A 20,020-nucleotide genomic window follows, 5' to 3' on the forward strand; every position below is an offset into this window, starting at 1 on the left:
ACGCGCGTTTCGCCTACACAAGACTCATTAGGGAAGCTCAGATCAAAATAGTTAGAAGGCCAAGGAAGTACAAAGTTGAAGAGCATTGATTTATTGCTAGGAAATTCAACCTGTATCAGTACATTGATAAAACCAAATCCTGACTTTTAACTTATAAAGATAGAGTGCTTGATCGGAATACTTGTGTAGGCAACTATAATGGTATGTTTTGAAGGATTTGGAGGACATTTGCGCTAACCAATTTTCTTCCATGTATTCCCATTTAGGATGGTCTTCACAAAGAATGTTTGATTGACCTGCTGAGTATTTCCATTTTATAACACAGTTTTTTTGAAATAATTAACTCTTGACTGTTCATGATGTCTTCTAATTGTGAAAGGCTTAACAGTATTTGTTTAAGTGTTTCTTGCAGGTTTTGTTTTTTCCAATTTCTGCAAGTGACGGCACTACCCTCTCCTTAAATGCAGAGTGTGCCTTTTAATAGTACCAGATCTAGTCAATTTATACTTGTATAAGTGGTCAATTAAGGAAGTTCATCACTGCATGTTATATTTATATTGTTCTTTTTATCCAAATTGTAAAGGACATAGCAAAACAAAGAATAATCAACCTTTGTATCATCTGATAGTATCTGACGCAATGTGTATTGAATGTCAATTTTTAAATTGCAAAGTATATTGTTCAAACTCAGTATTCTTGTACAATAAGAATTTGGATCTTTTAAAAGACACTTCAAAAGTAATAATGGATCTGATACATCGTTTGTTGTGCTCGGCTTTTCTGAATTTAGTTATAAGCGGTAAGTTTTTATAAACACTGACTCCAAATATTTTATCAATTGTCTGAGCCAGAATACAGACCGGTAGATATAGTTATTGATTAAAAAAGATTGATTTTTAGGTTAACTTTTATTTTAATCCGGTTTTATATATATGATTTGTTTTTATCGGTTGCTTGAGTTTGAGTTGGAAACAAGGGCTTCTCGTGTCGTCTTACTTGTGTTACCAAATAGTGTTATCTTAAAAAGCTGGGAAAGATACGGATGTTTTTTTTTAATTTGGTTAGCAACATGCATATAAAATTATCAGAGGGCGCAATTAATCGTTATATTTCGTTCGCAGTTGTGCAAATTATTTTTGAAAATTTAATGATACTGTTAACAATGGTTTAAAAAAGAAGACACATAACGACGATTTAAAATCATAAGTCGAAGGAAAGCAAACAACAGAAAAATAACAGTCCAAAAACAAATCACAGAAATTTAAGATGAAACCATTAACGCATCAATGTAAATATAACGCAATTTGATGAGACTGTCATCAAAGTGAGAGGGTTAGCGCTATAAAACCAGGCTTTTTCAACCATTTTCTACATTTGAAAATGCATGTACCAAGTCAGGAATATGACAGTTCTTGATGCGTTTTGTTATTTGAATTTGCCATGTGATTACGGACTTTCCGAATTGATTTTCCTCTAAGTGCAGTATTTTTGTGATTTTACTTTTTTCCATCAAAAACTGGGATGGCGTCTGGTGCTTCGGACGGTTACACAAGAAGTAGAACAAACGTTTGTTCATCTGAGACACATACATCGTATGAAATTCAACCAAATTATGATAATGTCACTGAAAGTTTCAAAGGGATGGCATCAATTTTACCATAAGGAACCATTGAAATTAATTGTTTTGCGGTTCGGTTCATTGAACTCCTTCCGGAACACATGAGACACCTTCTCCGGTTTTTGCTTGGGTTCTTGTTACTCAGTCTTTATAGTTTTCGATGTTGTCTTTTATGTACTTTGTTTGTTTTTTGGTCTTTTCGGCTTTTTTTGGCATAAGGTTCATATCGATTTATAAGTTTGAATGTAAGTTTAGTATCTTTCGACTCTCTTTTACAGTATTCCTTATATATGTTATTGTTCCGTCCCTAAAAACAACTAGATATGAACTGAATATGAATAAATAGATAAAAAAGTCTACTTCGAGATAACCCTTTTAAAAAAATATTAATTATTAAGTTAATGAAATTTCAAACAGCGTTAAATCTTAATTATATAAACCAACCAATTACTTTTTTTGATACAATACTGACCAGTGTCCCCATTGGACGCAGTCAACAGATGCTTTTTTGGATCCTTAATGCTCTTCAACTTTGTACTTGTTTGGCTTTATAAATATTTTGATATGAGCGTCACTGATGAGTCTTATATAGACGAAACGCGCGTCTGGCGTACTAAATTATAATCCTGGTACTTTTGATAACTGTTTTATATTAACAAATTTTAAATATGATATACAGCTTACATCCTAATACTGTGATTAGTTCATCTGATGTTTTAAAATCGTATAAGATATATATTATCAAAGACATTGGAATTTTGCTTTTCTAAATCAAATACTTTATGATTGAACATATTCGGGGATCAAAATAACCTAAATTTCTTAAAAAGATAAAAATATTTAATTTAGATCTTTTGGTTTTGATGTAAACACCTTATGGAAATTATGAAATCACTTCCAAATGTTAACGATGATGTTGTTTGTATGGTTTGTTGATTAGTTACAGTCCAAATATATCTAATATTCTTTTTAATCATTATTCTTTGTTAAAGGGTATGAATTTAACACCGCAGTAAGATCATGGAATATTGTTTCACGTTAGGTTGGATATATCTTTCGATACAGCGATTTAAGGAATAACAGTACTGTAGTTGAAGCTGAAATTTTGAAACTCACTACCAGTTTAAACCCTGCCACATTCTTTAAGTGTCTTTTCCACGCAAAACACACGCATTCGTCTTTTTGATGGTTGTTACCTGTAACATTTGTTTTTTAAGTTCTTTATTGTAATGTGAACCAGGAAGTATAGTTTTTGTCTTGTGAATACTATTGCTTAACATATTGTAAATTAAACCGGTTTCTGCTATTGCAACACGCTATAAGTGTGCTCAATGTTGGATGCGCTTCGGTAACCTGTTATATTTCATAAATTAGTCCGCTATAATAGTAAAAAATCGATTTATGACTTTTGAACCACGGTATACTACTATTGTCTTTATTTATCCATTATTAACACACAATCAGTATATATGCACAGCAAAAATCTCAAAAAGCAACAAAAAAGTAAAATTGCTCTTTTTGCTGTTCTTTATCAGGGATCTCCATGGATGAAAATTTAACGATGGAGGAACTTTCACCATCATAATCCGTATCTACGTCGCACAGTGTAGCGCGATCGATAGTATTTCATCCCTTCACATTCATTCGTTTTTGATGCGATTTGTTGTTTGATTATGGACTTTCCGAATTGATTTTCCTCTAAGTTCAGTATTTTTGTGATTTAACTTTTTACAGATCTAATATTGTTTGACTGATGTTTAGACGAGTTATACATATATAAACAAGTCTAAATTGAAACTAGGTTCCAACCTATGATTGCGTTGGATAAAAACAGCAATTTGTATACGTATGCATTTAAAACAAATTTCGTTGTAGAAGGGTCTAAATATATATACATTGTGTATATATATATAATTGATTTTAAAACTTTGTGGACAATACTTTCAATCTGCATGTTTCCAAAAGAACCTAAATAAAATGTCTAATATATGATCAATATTTGGTACTCGGATTTTAAAAGGGGTTTTTATTTGCAGTTTATGAAGTAAGCGGTAAATATTGTTACTATGTCTACTTATACGTCTATGGATATTATTACTATAAATGTGAGACTGAAGTAAATGGGTATGTAAAATTTTTGTTTTTCTAATTTAGTTCTCTCTTTTTTATTGTTATGTCGCGTGGTATGTTTGTGATATTTAATCAATCATCTCACATGAGCCTATTAAATTTTCTTTCATGCCTTGATTATAAACATTAATTTCAGGCAGAGCCACAAAAATGTCATTCCAGGGAACATGATTACAGGAGATTAAGACACACCTTATTTGTGTTAACAACTCCCCTTTAATATCAAACTAGATCACGGATTCAAACTTAAGTTTAGAAATTCGTCTTTGGTATTATTGATATTTGAGGAACTAACCCCTATCTTCCAAATTTGGGAACTTTAGATATATTTTGCTAATATTTTACAAAAGAGGGACATTCGAACTCATAAATCGAAAATAAAATTACAACGCCATTGCTATAAAAGAAATAGACAAACAGGCAGACAACACTACATAAAACACAACTTAGGAAACTAAAGACTTACCAAAACAACGATAGTCATCTCAGGTGCTCTGCTCTCGAATGGTTAGCAGATCCTGCTCCGCATGTTGCACCCGTCGTGTTGCTCATATTAGTACAAACCCGGTAACATGTCTAGTATTCTAGAAAAGGTACAGGATTGTATGCATTTAAGACGTTAGGATCAGAACCGCTCTTAATTCATGATGGTGTCTGTAAAATTTACAAAGGATTCACACTCATTGTACTTATATCTCTTGATTTACACTTATTTTTTTTAGGGGTGCGATAGCTGGTGCTATAATCGGAGTTCTTTTCGGTATAGTATTTATATCTACCGTTATTAGTATTTGTAAGAAAAAGTGTGGGACAAGAGTTTCAACTATTCATACAACACCCCATCATGGTGGACCAACTATTATCACACAACAGCAACAACAACAAGGTAATCATGGTAATCTTAATTCAAAAAAAGTATCGGTGAATTTTCATTATGAAAAATTTGAAAATGCATTACATTGGCCATGCCTGATAAAAAATTTACAAAAATATATGTTATAGGTTGCAATCGTACGTAATTTTGCTGTAATAAAACCAATGTCAAAAACACAGCTAATTTTGTTTACCATTTAACTATCTTCGTATATAGATTCTATAACGGTATCACGTTGAGCACGATGTTCCTACAACACGACGTTACACCACCACGACGTCAAAGAGAGTTTTCTGAAACTTTTGACGTACATTTATTCAATTTGCAAGTTTCATTTGCTTTTTTTTTTATGTATTTGGTTGATTCTAAATCTGTCTCTATTAATTTTGTGATGTCTATTTACCATGAATTTATTTATCTCAAGCTGTGGAAATCGATTAGATAATTTTTACCCTTAATTCACCTTAAAATGTTGAATTGTAGTAAGTAATGAACTTGAAGAATGGAAAAATGGAACAGAATTAGTATACGGTTTTCAATAAATGAATTATAACACAACTTTAATCACAGGCTGCTAAATTGCATGGTGCATATCATCTGTCATTGTAAATTTTTCATATCTTGATTCAACCCTAATACAAAATTCCGACACTCTGCAAGTAAATAAAAACATATCTTGATTAATTTGAATTGAATTGTATTAAAATATTGCTTGACACATAACTTGTCGAAATACAACCATTATATAAATTATTATAACCCGATCTTAAAAAAATATTTTCCCAGTCATTTGAAGTTGCTTGCTTTTAAAATGTACTAATCTTCACCTGAATCGTTCGTATAATACAGGGTTGCATTACTTCAGTGAAACTGTTTTTGTCGCTGTTTCCGATAAGTCTTTCAGTTACCTCCGTTTCATGCACAACATGCGTGGTTTTTTTTATATAAATATCCGTTTAGATCCTAAACGCTTTCCTAAACACGTTTAGACCTAAACATGTTGTAGATCCGTTTCAAATTTAAACGCTGTTTTTACAGTGTATTCGTTTTAAGTATCAAGAATATACAATGGAACAAATTTTGCACATTTAACGTCGATTTTTTTGGATTTTTCGACTTTTTTTGACGTTTGGACAAAATGGCTACCGTATTGTAATGTTTCGTAGTATTTTATTCCTGTAAGTTTCAAACATGCAGTTAATAAAAAAAGAAACTAGACTTTATGTTCTTTTGGTGTATCTAACTTTGGTTTGGTAAATTATAAATTACTTAAAATATCAAATAAAAAACCAGCATTAATTGCTTGGACAAATGAAATATCAACTTGGACAAAATGGCTACCGCTTTAAAAACGACTGTGTAGAGATGGTTTTATAGAATCTACAATTTTTTAACTCACGAACAATGAGGCAAATGTTTGTTCTTTCGGTAGATATTATAATTATCTAACATTATTTAAACATTTTTAGCTATGTCTATTTATAAAACTACCTTTTAGCTGTTAAGTCAACGAAAAACGTCATTGGACATTTTTCTTATTCCAGCTGAATATGCAGCCACCGAGTCAAACGAAATTCGACAAAAGTACGGCTTTAATTTAAACAAGAACTGACACACTTTGTTGCTTCTGCCAAGTTTCGGGAAGATCAGAGAATAAGAAATAGGATCACTATACATAAGAGATAAACAGTTGTTCAAAAATGTAACGTTGGACATCCGTTTTTTTGATATAGCTTTGTTGTTTTAATCCTCAAATATACTAGATATTACTAAGCATATTACCAAGAGCTATAAAAACTTAAAGGAAAACATATATTGAATTAGTTTGTATAGTGGTTAGTGGTTGTTAACATTTTATTTTGTTTTGCGGAGGAAATTTCGAAGATTCTGTTTTAAATCATAGGGATTGTAGGAACAGCGTGGGTGACGTTAATGAAGTTTAATACGTTTTGTATCCCTCGAAACAGATTTCTATTTTAAAAACATGAGCCACGTGTATATCATAAGATATATTCAATAAAGCCCATTTTGAATCGTTAAGTAATTGAATACAATGCACTATTGAAATGTTTTTAAATAAAAATCAGATTTAGATCTTGAAATAATATATGCAATTAACTGTTTAACTTTTGCAAAACTTGTTTACCATTTGATATTGTCTATCAAAACGAAATGTAAATACAATAAGCGAGTAAAAAAAACCCCCAACAAACAAGATGTTAAAGCTTTTTTAATCTAAAATATTTTTATTTGCCTCTGGTTCTGGTCTGACTATTAAAACTGGTTTTACATTGGGCCCGTTTTGTTTTATTTTCTAAAGAGAACTGTGACTGATTGTAAAAGTTAAAATGACATATATTCCTATCATTCGGAGATCATTCTGCGAGAAAATTCTAAATTATAAAAATAAGAACAAAAAGTCTACAATTTTGCCCCCCCCCAAAAAAAAAACCCCCACATTAATATAAAACATTCATTATTTTCATGACACTGAAGCACTTCTCATGATTTAGTTTTACGCACTAATATTTGTGAAAGCGACGAATGTACAAAATACAGATCTTATTCAATGAAAATTCACACTTTGTGTTCTGCAAAACCTTTTAAGTACACGCCTTCTTTTCTATGAAATAAACATTGAAGACAACAATAATGAGTAACAATAAATCAATTAAAAATGGACGTGTTTCGATATTACTTTGTTATTGCAGGTCCGCCACAGATGATGTATGGCCAGTATGGACAATATCCACAACCAGGCGCTGTTATGTATGATCAACCACCAGCATATCCACCACCATCGCAACCAAATTATCCACCAAAATACTAACAATATTAGATATATATGCACTACAAGTTCTATATTTTGAATAAATCTTTATGTCATATTACATTGACACTTATTACTGGTATACATATTTATTTATGATATATTCTCAGTTTTATAACATGTGTAAGGCTTTGTTTACACCAAATATAGCGTATTAAAAACCTTGTACGCAAGCTTTATGATAGATAATACTATATTATTTTCTACGTCGCAAAGGATGAACAGGTATCACTCAGGTTTTATCAATGAATAAACAACACCAATTTTGTCAGGTGTCCTCAGGATCGTCTTTAAGGATTTAGGACTTTTGAACACCGATATACTACTGTTGCCTTTATTTGATTATCTTTGCATGTTAACTGTTCTCAAGAGTAGCCTAGAAGTAACCGTATTTAAATATGCTTTCAGTAGAATTGAATCTTTCTCCGTAAACCTCTATATTAGGCAGACTAATTCATCTTTTTTCGGGAGGGGCAGAAAATACAAAACAAAAGATGAATGTTTGGTCCATTATTAAAACTGTTGATTTTATAGAAATATAAGAATTCTTAAGATGTTAAGATTGTTCAGGTATGCAGTGGTTGGAAATTTATAATTCTATATTGTACAAATTATTCGGCAAATTGAATTCTCAAAATTGAAAATCGGCACTGCTGTCATTAGGTACCTACATAACAACCATTATTTCTAGTTTATCCTGCAGAATGACGATCAATTATACAGGTAATACGCTTGATGTACGTAAATAGTGCAGGGTTACAGGCGACCCCCCTCATCTGGTAAATGACGTCATAAAAGCGCATAAAATTGACGAGTTTTTACCGTTGATGGATGAACTCGAAAGTGGTCTATTGTCTAGAATGTTGCCAACATGAACCGAATCGTGACATTTATAAACTATAATTGCTCAGAACGTGGAGTTCGTGAAACAATAAATGACAAAGACAGCTGCTAATTGATGTGATGTTTAAGAATCAATTATGTACTTCAATGCACGATTGTTTACATTCTTTCCTAACGGTTCCACCCTTGTTGCGCTGTACAGATGCGGAAGTTTTAACAAGAGGTCTCATAGTTAAGGTTATTGTATTCGGAAAATTATCAGCGAACTAGTCACAGATAGACATTGATTCAATAGCTGTACATTTATGAAGATTTATCGAAAAGGTTTTCTTTTACAAGAAAGTTAATGTCCATGTGTTTTGAAGTAAAGCTCAGCCATACACGTATATAAAACACATGTGTTTCTAAATAAGAAGTTTAATATGACTTTAAAAGAATCGCTTAATTTTATATCTTGATTGTTCTCTTTTCAAATTGCAAAATACACAAAACAAAGAATAATCAACCTTTGTAATACGCGATAATATCTAAATCAATGTGATTTGAATAATAATATTTAAATTGCAAAGTCTATTGTTCATTCCCATAATTCTGGTACAATAACAGTTTTATCTCATTTATATGCACTTGAGAAAAATAGCCATGGATCTTGTACATCGTTTTTTGTTCTCTTTACTTCTGAATTTACTAATAAACGGTAAGTTTGATAATCACACGAAGATCTGTACTGAATTTCCAACAGTGGATAAGTCTTAAATTGACCAAACATGATTGCATAGTATATTATTCAAATAATGTTTACGATCAAAATGACTGTTTACGATTTAAAATCATTTACTAGCGAAAAGACTCACCATTCACGATCGGATAAAAGAAAAAAAAATTAGGCAAAATCAAGTACGAAAATAAAGAGCATTGTTAACGATATTTATATATCTGTTGATTGTGTATTTATACGATTATCATTCATTTTACTAACATCCACCAATACTGTTAACATAATTATTAAGTAACGCCTTTGTTATGACGAACTTATGGTACATGTATTTGTGTCAGTGTCACTAACATTAAGCAGAACATTAAAAGTATTATAAATGTGTCAATACAAAAGTAAAGTTTAAACGATCACATCAAAAGTAATATTTTCATTGATCATATACTCAGACTTAATAACATATTTTTTTACTGTATGAGTATAGCATTAAATTAACATACATTCCATATTTTTCGAATTGGTACTTAGCGGGCTGATATGAAATGTTTATCACATGCTTCGACTGTTATACCGTAACGGTATCGTATGGTATTTTGGTGATACTCGGCAAAATCTTGAAATTACACTTCGAAGTTATGTTTTTAGTGGAAGACATTATAAAGTAGTGTACACAACAATTATTTGGATACCGGAAAGTATATTTTGTAAAATAATAAAAAAACAACATAAAAACCCCAGTCAATTTATAACATAAATGCATTTTTTAACAGTTTCAAACACAATTTAGAAAGTAACTTGAAAAAAGGTTGACTTTTCCAAACAGTGTTCATTATGTATACTGTTGAATTATATTTTTTGTCGATTCGTCCATATTAAAATGTCGTTCTTCTCTGATGAGGTATTGATAGAAATATTTGATGTCCAATGTACTAAATTTGGTGTCCAACGTCCGTAAACTACCACTCTTTGAACTCCTATTTGGGAACCACGTAAAAGGATAAATAAATGAATCTGATATGTATCTCCATTGTTGAAGCATATGATTAAAAGATCATAACATGTCATTTTCCATATCGCATGTATTATCAGCCCTCGGTCAATATGGTCAATATCAGTTCTAGAGCCATGCGGCTCTGGTTTGATATTGAACTTAGGGCTTATAATACATGCGATATGAGAAATGCCATGTAATAATCTGTTATTATCACTCAAATAAAACTTTTAATTTTTCTGATAAAACATTATGTCAGACTTTCTCGAAATACAACACAATGAATTTAAAGACTTGCTAGAGCACAGTAGTGGTTGAATTAAAGTACATGCGCCTTTCTTTTAGTCTGGATTTTTTGTTCTTTTTTTGTCATATAAAAATAGTCATGCTAATTATAAAGTGCACAGTTTTCTCTGCTTTCAAGATATTTCTGTTTAAACCTGTCCTGGTCTTCTTAATAACTACAACCGAAAATTATATGTGACATTTACTTTTGTTACTGATATCGGATTCGACCAAACACTTGTTAATTATTGTTAACAATGAATATGTGCATACTAGGAAGATGGCAGATCGAATGTTGTTATTTTTAATCAACGCTGTTGTCCTATAAATGAGTTAGATAAATAAAGTTTAATTATTTGATTCGTCGATTTTGCGTTATGCTAGCTATCAATAAAATTAACGGTACCAACTTTCTTGCACCAGATGCGCATTTCGACAATACATGTCTCTTCAGTGATGCTCGTGGCCAAAATATTATCAAATAAGACCTCGTTTTTAAGTAGTTAAGATTTTCGTTTAAACTAAGGTTCGTTTTAAAGTAATGTCCTTAGTTTAAGGCAGGTTTCCTCAGCCGTCTTACTTTATTGTTTTTCTAAACTATATCTCATTTCAGAGCTAGGATTGATATACTTTGTTTATCTGGTTAAATCATTATATTTGCTACACAACTATATAAGAGAAGATGCCATACCCCTAATGGTAAAAGAAAATACATATACCGAAGTTAAACCAACTCGCAAGAAAACAAACAACAGATGACAATCAATATTGATAATCAAGCCATAGAAATATTTCAAAAATTAGTCTGTATCATTTTATGATTATTTATATGTCAAATATAATTTAGATTAACACTAATCAGCTACTGATAAAGGTATAGTAATACTGGTGTTTGTATATTTTGATAGAAGGATACCGTCCATCAAAAGTTTATGGTCTTTTAAATAAACTCATTATTATATGTCAACAATTAAATACGGATATAAGATCATGTAACATTATATGTATCTGTTATAACATTGTTCTCTTCACAATTAAATATATAGCTAGTCATGCATTTTTGTCATTTTATTGATGACGAAATTCATACTTTGGCAGTATCGTGATTTTTCAGACTGTTTATGCTGAATTTGAAATAAAGCAGTCGGAAATATACTTAATGAAATTCATATTTTTAGAGCGCGGTTTGTTTATCAGTTATACTTTGGATTTGAAATAGCTATAGCCATGGATACGTGAAAGAAAGTCTTTTTCTAAATGAAAGTTCATCAGAAGAGTACAAAGTCCTTGTTAATAAGCATTTTGTGTCACTTCACAAATATTATACGATGGTCACAAAATATGGATAATAGGTACTAACGTTATTAATCATCTTAAAAATTTAAGAGTGATATAACTTTCTTATTTCACTTTTTAGAGTATTACCTAAAATGTTATTTTTTTTGGCAACATTCATTTGACGTTGTTTAATATTTATACACCCCGTCATTTGTACTATGGTATTTCTTTTTGCATGCTTGTCTTTCGTATTTGCGAATCTGCTTTATCTGTATGCCTCTTTGATTATCTTTATTGATATGTTTGATTTTATGATAGTGATTATGATAATAACACAATGTTGAATGCTGTACCCCTGTTATGGACATTTCTACCTTATTATGTCTGTTTGTTTGTTCACACATCGTAATCAACAATATGGAATGTTATGAATCTGTCATAAAAGTGAGAGGTTTAGCTAGCTATAAACCAGCTTTCGTCGACCATTTTCTACATAAGAAAATACATTATTAATATCCTTTCGTATTTTTCTTTAGCTTTATGTTTTGCCATTTGCTTTGGGACTTTTTGTTTATAACTTTTCTCATAGATTTTTTAAAAACTTTGTACTAGTAACCAGTACTATAAGATACATTTGCGTTTGATCTTCGTACTTGAATATCTTGTTTTCTTTAAATTTGTGGTTTTAAAAGCTCACCAACTTCGTTTAAATTTCTCCAATGAACGATTTGATTGAAGCGCCACAGTGTTAAATGTTACCTAGCCGAAAAGCATAGCTGGGTTACCTAATCATAAGCCTGGAATCGATGTAAAGTTTTTTGCATGTTATCATGTTATACTGTCCCAACACTGTGTAATGAAGAATTAAAATTTAGCGCTCACAAACATATCGAAACAGACCCATTCGTTAAGTGCTTCCCACACGCTAAATACATAAAACCAAAGTTTAGGAGTAAAAATGGCCGTTGGTTTTTCTTGCAAGTTTTATCATTTCACTTTTTGTCAAACTGGGTGAATTTATGGCGAGTTATTATAAGGAGCTCGTTTTTTAATGCAGTTCGTTGACCTGTAATATTTCATATCTCTGTCCGTAGGTTCTTTGTATTGTCTGAATGGATATATATTTTTTTACCATTGTGTATTCACCCATTTCTAAAGCTACATAGAATAATATTTCTTTTTGTTTATAGATAATTCAAATTATGTATCATAAATAATGATAACATTTTTGCGCCACCTTCAATATGTGCCAATCTGACATATATAAAGATTTGATATTTTTCAGTTCTGGAAGTTTATGGTGAATACTGTTACTACCGTTATTCCTCCTCCTATCCTTATTATTACTACGTATGTGATTATACAGTTAGTGGGTATGTACCATTTCATTGCTTCTTTGCATATTTTAACCTTTTGATATACAATGTATTAATAAAAACTGTAATTCTACAAGAATTTCTTAAAATGTCTTTGTCAACAACTCATCTATAGCTGTGATGCCAAATTGTTGAGCAGGTTAATTGATGAATTCTGCTATATATTAATTTAGCGTATTAATAATGTTAAATAAATGAATGAATATATTTTATTGCAGAAGCAAACAAAATGCAATAGCAAAATAACATAACATACAATTACAATAATGACAGTAAACAAACAGAGAACAACACAATATGGTCATAATAAGCCCACAATATTGATAACTAGGGATGTCAACTCGATGATGAGTTACGAATCGATTACTCGTTGGATATACCGAGCGACTTGAGTACTCGCTCCCTAAAACATTTACAAAATGGCAGTACAAAATTATAGGTCGTTGTCTTATGTACTAAATCCCTCACAATTATTACCTAGGATTAAATAAAAGTCTAAGGAATTTCATTTTATTGATTTATCAAACAACAGCATTTGGGAAAAGACACAAAAAATTTAATGATCAACAAAAGGGTTCGTGATGAATATAACTTCTGGTGCCGTTACTCATTTTCTGAGGGTCGACACATATGTTCTCTTATTTTTTGTATCTTGGCCACTGATTCTATTACGAGTCGAGTCCCGAACGTATTAGTTAACTAAAGTACTGCTGATGAAAATATATGTTCTGAAGATACATAGGCACGGGAAAGATTAATATCAGCTATAAAAGTAAGTCTTAAAAAATCTGCTTTTGTTCATATATCTAACATATGTTTGCAGGAATTTTTAGGACAGTTAAACGCAAACACTCGAATGGTATTTAAATTCTGATTTAATTTGATTGATATTTGATTCCCTAGAAGGCACTCTCCATAAAATTATATTTCGTTTGAGCTAAAGAAAGCAACAACATTCAAAATGAAACAGATTAGTCGAGTAAAATTTTGGTAATCGATACTCGGTACTACAGAGCGATACTCGAATACTCGTTGACATCCCTAGTGATAACACATCAGGCGGTTGTGAATAATGTGTTTTTTTTCTTTTTCAGAGGTAAAACAAAAGTTAAGCATACAAGAACTTACTTAAATTACAATCTTTGAATTAGTAGGCAAAGGCAATGCTACTTTACCGATGTTCAAACGTTAAAAAAACAAAACCGAGGGAAACACATCAACTATAAGAGGAAAATAATGAAACAACAGAAACATCAAAGTGTATCAATAAAAAACCCGCCAACACAAATACAAACGAACTATTTAATTACATATGCTATATTGCTGACTTTGTAAAGAACATTAGAAAAAAAATGTTTAATGGCAAGCTAAACCTCCCGATTTTTGTCAATTAGAAAATATTCTCGCGATATCAATTCGCGACAAAAATAATCCACAGGCATACGCAAGAACACCTCGCTGCATTGAAGACCCATTAGTGGCCTTCGGCTGTTGTCGGCTCTATGGTGGGTTTGTTATCTGTTTGACACATTCCCCATTTCCATTCTCAATTTTATAACACAGAAACGAATAACCAAATAATATTATAGTCGACACAACATGCAAACCGCAGATCAACACTAATATATTCCATCTACGACAACATGGTAATAAAACAGTGACCCGCTTACGGAACTAACATGCAAATTAGTAGCATTTATCAATGACTGGGTTGCACGATTACTAGGCAGGTGGACGAGCTTTTTTTTGAATTTTATGATCAATGTACGTTGATTTTTTGAACCATTTATCGGTATATTTAAAAAAACAAACTTTTACCAATTTAAAAAAGCAGTTGTGATAAAGAGTAACAATATTTTGCACAAATGCTCTTCACGACAGAAGTTTCGATCCTTTGCACTACATATTTTTAGCAATTTTACACTAATAATGGCAACCTGGCTATTGTTAGAGAAAATTGTTATCTGATTTACGTCCAGCAGTAAACATTATATACATTTATTCGTGAGAAATAAATATTACTTTCATTATGATAGACCGATGCAATGGTCCTTGAAAATTCTTCTTCTGGATGAGTATTATTTGTTTATATATTGGATTTACGTATTATTCTTACATGCATATATTAATTGGTACTTTTTTCACCTTTGCAGGGGTTCCATAGCTGGAGCGGTAATAGGAACTATAATTTTTATAGTTGTCCTTGTTGTCATTATTACTATATGTAAAAACCATAATAGAACAAGGGTCACTACTATTCGGTCCACCCCTCACTCTGTCGGAACTACTGTTATCACACAACAGCAACAACATCAAGGTAATCTTAATGGCAGAGACGGTATTATTTGATTTTTTTATGAAAATAAAATTGAGTTTACTTCTGGTTTCGTTGCAAAATCTTGTGCACAAAACACAAACACAAAACAATTTGAAATATTTTTTTTTTAGAGATCAGCATGTATGTAATTAATGATGTTCTTATGACAGCATATTTTACTGTATCCGTGTTTGGCACATTTTTTGTGAGTTTTAAGTGCTTGATGCTCTTTTACTTTGGCTTTCTAGAAATTTTGATCTGAGCGTCACTGATGAGTTTTGTGTATATTAAACCTGCCCTAGTGTATCAACATATAAATCTGGTACTTTTAATTTATTTGAAAAGTTCGCTTTGAACTGATCAGCCAGTGTTTTAAAAAAGACCAGTGTCACCTATTTGATAGCTCTATTTGTTTATAGGTCAAAATGAAGGAAAAACCTTCCTGATCTTCAGTTTTTGCTTTTTCTTGGGGAGTTGTATCTAAATTAAAGTATATTTTCATAATCATTATACGTCCATGATTGAGGATTGGAGCATTAAATAAGCAGACGAAGAAATATCCATAACACATGCAGACAGAAAAACGTTTGTAGCGGATTTATGTGAAAATTTACTTTTTTGTTAGAATCGTGATTTAATTACTATTCTTTTATTCAATTTGATTATATACTTGTGAAATACACGGTAAAATTGAAACGAGAACAATACTTTTATTTTGAAAGTTCAGGGCAGTCATCCGATTACATTTTTATAGTTCCGGCTGAAGTTTTCTGATTGGTCGGTTATGAATAAATACTAGCGATAATTTTTTCCCGAAGTGATTTGAGTGAGAATGAAAATTATCCAATAATAGCGAAAATTGTTTGTATCGGCTTTTGCAAATTAATTTTCATTTCAATTTTTGATTGGGTTGCTTGCTCTTTGTTTTCATATCTGGTGACTTGCGCTTTTAAAAAAGAATATTAAAATTCATTGAATTAATAAACTGGAAATAAGACGATCTGGTATGAGTGCCAATGAGATTTATCTTCATCCAAGTCATAATGTATAAAAATATATATAAAACTGACCACAAGAGGCATTGTGGTCATTTCTACAAATTTCGGTTTACAAATCTTTGAATTTAGAAATTATGGTCCTCAATGCTCTTTAACGTTGTAATTATTTGGCTTTAAAACTATTTTGATCTGAGCGTCACTGATGACATTAAAACAATTTTCAACTAACAATTGATGTTACTTTATTCAAATATAAGGACTTTGTTAGCTAAATCTACTAATTTATTAGATATCATGAACTTTTATGACAAACGATAAGCATGAAACAATATGCAAACGGTTTTAAATTTATTTTCTTAAGGTTTTGCAGCATCCCTGTGGAAAAAAAAGGGACAAACATGTTTTATATGCTATAAAACGGCAAGTACCAAGTCAGAAGCCTCTGGCCTTTGTTAGTCGTGTATCATTTAAATTTTAGTTTCTTGTGTACAATTTGGAAATTAGTATGGCGTTCATTATCACTGAACTAGTATATATTTGTTTAAGGGCCAGTTGAAGGACGCCTCCGGGTGCGGGAATTTCTCGCTACATTGAAGACCTGTTAGTGACCTTCTGCTATTTTTTTTTCTTTGGTTGGGTTGTTGTCTCTTTGACACATTCCCCATTTCCATTCTCAATTTTAAGTTTTGTAAAGAACACTATCATAATGTGTGAATGGCTCATAAACAGTTTTCAATGAAAAATTTCATTTTTTTTGTCATTTCAGGTCCAGCACCAATGATGTATGGTCAGTATCCTCAACCAGGCGGCCCTATGTATAATCAACCACCAGCGTATCCACCGCCCCAGCCAAACTATCCACCACCACAAGGAAACTATCCACCACCGAAATACTAATAATTTATCAGTTACAAGCAAACAATCAACCAAAATTCAAAGTGTTTGAAATTCCGACATTTCTATATTGTGAATAAACCTATATCCCTCATATTTAGTTATGTTATACCCTTAGTGTTGATACCTTACTGCGTGAGACTTAAAGGACAAAGAATAAATATGAAGTCAAAGTATTTTGTACAATTGTCGATTTAATTAATTAACAATAAAAAATAAAGTCTTTTGATTTTGAAGAAAGATTAAATGAATCTTGGATGTATCTGTGTATCTGTGATGAATTATTTACATTTTGAAATTTTATATATGTATTAGAACTTAAAAAAACGTTTGTAATGAACAAACATAAAATTGACGGAGAACTAAAAAAGTTGATTAACCTCGTACCATTTTTTCTTAATTGAGGACAAATTGTGTTTGTAGCTTTTGAATTCGTTATTATGCCAAATTGTGGATGCATGCCCTTTTTTACTTGGTAGAATATTTAATCTCGTGGCTCAGTTTAACCAACAAAACTGGCACTCAATAATTAATAATAAATCTTCGGTAAATTGTAAAAGTTATGTAGCACACATACCCCTTACAACTGAAGTCTGTTTAGAATGAATCATCTTCATCATATCAAACAATATGGTAACCTCGTCGATTAATTACTTAATGATTAACTTCCAATTTCTATTGGTTTCCAACATTTCAATGTTTCTATACTTCCGCAAATCCAAAATGAGAATGTTAAGATAATTTTCCTATATTTAAAAAAATATTTTATTCATAAATTCAATATCTTATTTCATAACAGCAGTATCATTTATATCTCGTTGTGTCCCAGACTAATTTGACAGCTACATGAAGATGTTATTTGAATAATTCTGTCTTTTACAATTTCTGAAAACGCCATTTGCATTCTTATTTCTTTTGCTTCGCTGAATTCAAATTCCATTTTTCTTGTGTGTTTCCAGATTTATTTTAGAATTACAAAAAAAGAACGGATATGGAGTATCAATCCATGAATAAAATCAGTACATGTACAGTAAAACAACAAACAAAGTAACAGTACTTATATTACTGTTCAACATCTCACAGTAACAGTAATTTGGAAATGAATCCATGTTTGATCTTTGTACAGTCTGTGTTTTCTCGTTTGGTGCTTAGTTTGCAACACAGTCTGATTTTTTTTTATTATTAACAGATAAAAACTTTGTAAATATTTTTTAACATCGTTAAACCCGAGAAAATGATATTTAAATAATAACATTCGTGTTAATGATGACACATGTGATGCTTAACATATTCCAAAAAAAGGTTTTTCTATTGACTTGGTAGAAACCTTTAACTATGCACTGAAATTATAATAATATTTATGTCACTGACGATCAAAATATTAATCATTGGAGTTTTGTTCTGCTTAAGCACCAACACATGACAAAGATGTTAGACTAAACAGCTTTCTAAAACGCTGACTTCTATTATTATGTTTACAGTATACAATGACCTTTAAACATATTGTGATACGATATATAAACATTATTGGATTGATTCAGATGTTGATTCTTAAAAGGTCTTAAGATCTGTTCCAAAATCTAAGATCACAATTTCGTTTTGCAATTGTGTAGTGACATTAAGAGTTCTGATTTTACTACACTTTACACTGCTGTACTCCACGATCAATTGTAAGAACGACTCCATCATTTGACCAAACAGAGCTTTTCCTATAAAAATGGGAATTCTTGTTTTGGTTTACAATAAAACTTATTTTCTGCAGGACAATATTGGTATTATCAGAATATTACATTGAAGATGATATTATCAAACTTTTTGATAATTTTGTTCCACAATTATAGTGTTGAGTTTAGAGGACTAATATTTCAACATAGAGTCGGTATCCCAATGCGTACTAAAAGAGGGACCAAAGATACTAGAGGGACAGTCAAACTAATAAATCGAAAATGAACTGACAACGATATGGCTAAAATGAAAAAGAGAAACAGACAAACAATACTACGCATGGCACAACATAGAAACCTAAAGAAAACATAACACGAATCTTACCAAAAAATAGGGGTGATCTCAGGTGTTCCAGAAGGGTATCCTGCTCTATATGTGGCACCCGTCATGTTGCTTATGTGATTACAAATCAGGTAAATAGTCTACTTCGGTAGGTCACATTCATGAAAGGGAAGGAGATTGTAGTTCCGACGAAAGGAAAATATCCGATATCATTTGTGAAACGGTTATTCCATAACGGTCAACCAACTCGTGATGACGTCCGTAAAATTTACGAAGTGATGATTTCAACTTCACCATTTAGTCCTCTTGGTTTAATAGCTACCTTGTGAGTAGCAACCCTCTATAAAAAAAAATCATGATAGGAAATTCAACCATGGAAGTATTGTATCAATTGGGAGATATATACACCGTATGCAGGTGCTGCTGGAATGTTGCTACTTAGAAATGGAAAGTTCACAATTGGAAAGCTGAAATAATCTTTTTTGTTGTAAAGTTTTGTTTTCAACCAACCTAAATGTGCATCTCACTGGCTGAATTGTTTTTGTACTTATTTGAAGCAGATTTTTGTCAGAGCAGTCTAATGGACAAACGGAAAAGTATCTTGCAAAATTCGAAAATTTTACATTAAGATGTATTTATGATGATCTTTCACTGAATAACCCATATTTAATGAGGACTTATATTTCATGTATTCCAGATAATTTGAAATTGAGGATATTATTATTACTGATACTTGACCGTCAACTTCATATCTTGATATTTTAATTGATATTGCAACAGCATTATTTTCGTTGTGATAATATTGCTTTACTTTTTGAAGTAATTGAATATTAACTTTACGTATGGTTCCAGCAAAACAAATAT

At 31.2% G+C, this 20,020-nt stretch overlaps 2 protein-coding genes across 3 annotated transcripts; both read left to right on the forward strand.

Annotated features, from left to right (window-relative positions):
- Positions 1–681: 681 nt before the first annotated feature.
- On the forward strand, positions 682–7,513 carry LOC134721539 (uncharacterized). Of its 2 annotated transcripts, none has more exons than XM_063584623.1 (4): positions 682–799; positions 3,655–3,742; positions 4,471–4,643; positions 7,334–7,513. In XM_063584623.1, the coding sequence occupies exons 1-4, from the start codon at positions 745–747 to the stop codon at positions 7,450–7,452; spliced, it is 435 nt and encodes a 144-aa protein (XP_063440693.1). In that variant the 5' UTR covers positions 682–744; the 3' UTR covers positions 7,453–7,513. The 2 variants fall into 2 exon arrangements, with proteins under 2 accessions (XP_063440693.1, XP_063440702.1); XM_063584632.1 differs by having other exon boundaries at positions 4,471–4,634.
- Positions 7,514–8,889: 1,376 nt separating this feature from the next.
- LOC134721520 (uncharacterized) lies at positions 8,890–17,409 on the forward strand. Its single transcript, XM_063584601.1, has 4 exons — positions 8,890–8,992; positions 12,850–12,937; positions 15,094–15,257; positions 17,022–17,409. Exons 1-4 carry the CDS (start codon positions 8,917–8,919, stop codon positions 17,150–17,152), a joined length of 459 nt encoding a protein of 152 aa, XP_063440671.1. The 5' UTR covers positions 8,890–8,916; the 3' UTR covers positions 17,153–17,409.
- Positions 17,410–20,020: the final 2,611 nt, after the last annotated feature.

Source organism: Mytilus trossulus, chromosome 1 (genome assembly GCF_036588685.1).
Source record: "Mytilus trossulus isolate FHL-02 chromosome 1, PNRI_Mtr1.1.1.hap1, whole genome shotgun sequence".
Classification (NCBI taxonomy): Eukaryota; Metazoa; Mollusca; class Bivalvia; order Mytilida; family Mytilidae; genus Mytilus; species Mytilus trossulus.

What these genes read in the sequence shown, in the direction of transcription:
- LOC134721539 (XM_063584623.1), top strand. Translation starts at nt 745, where the DNA reads ATGGATCTGATACATCGTTTGTTGTGCTCGGCTTTTCTGAATTTAGTT. An exon ending in TCTGAATTTAGTTATAAGCG is followed by an intron (nt 800 to 3,654) that starts GTAAGTTTTTAT and finishes TTTTATTTGCAG; the next exon opens with TTTATGAAGTAAGCGGTAAA. An exon ending in TGTGAGACTGAAGTAAATGG is followed by an intron (nt 3,743 to 4,470) that starts GTATGTAAAATT and finishes TATTTTTTTTAG; the next exon opens with GGGTGCGATAGCTGGTGCTA.
- LOC134721520 (XM_063584601.1), top strand. Translation starts at nt 8,917, where the DNA reads ATGCACTTGAGAAAAATAGCCATGGATCTTGTACATCGTTTTTTGTTC. An exon ending in TCTGAATTTACTAATAAACG is followed by an intron (nt 8,993 to 12,849) that starts GTAAGTTTGATA and finishes GATATTTTTCAG; the next exon opens with TTCTGGAAGTTTATGGTGAA. An exon ending in TGTGATTATACAGTTAGTGG is followed by an intron (nt 12,938 to 15,093) that starts GTATGTACCATT and finishes TCACCTTTGCAG; the next exon opens with GGGTTCCATAGCTGGAGCGG.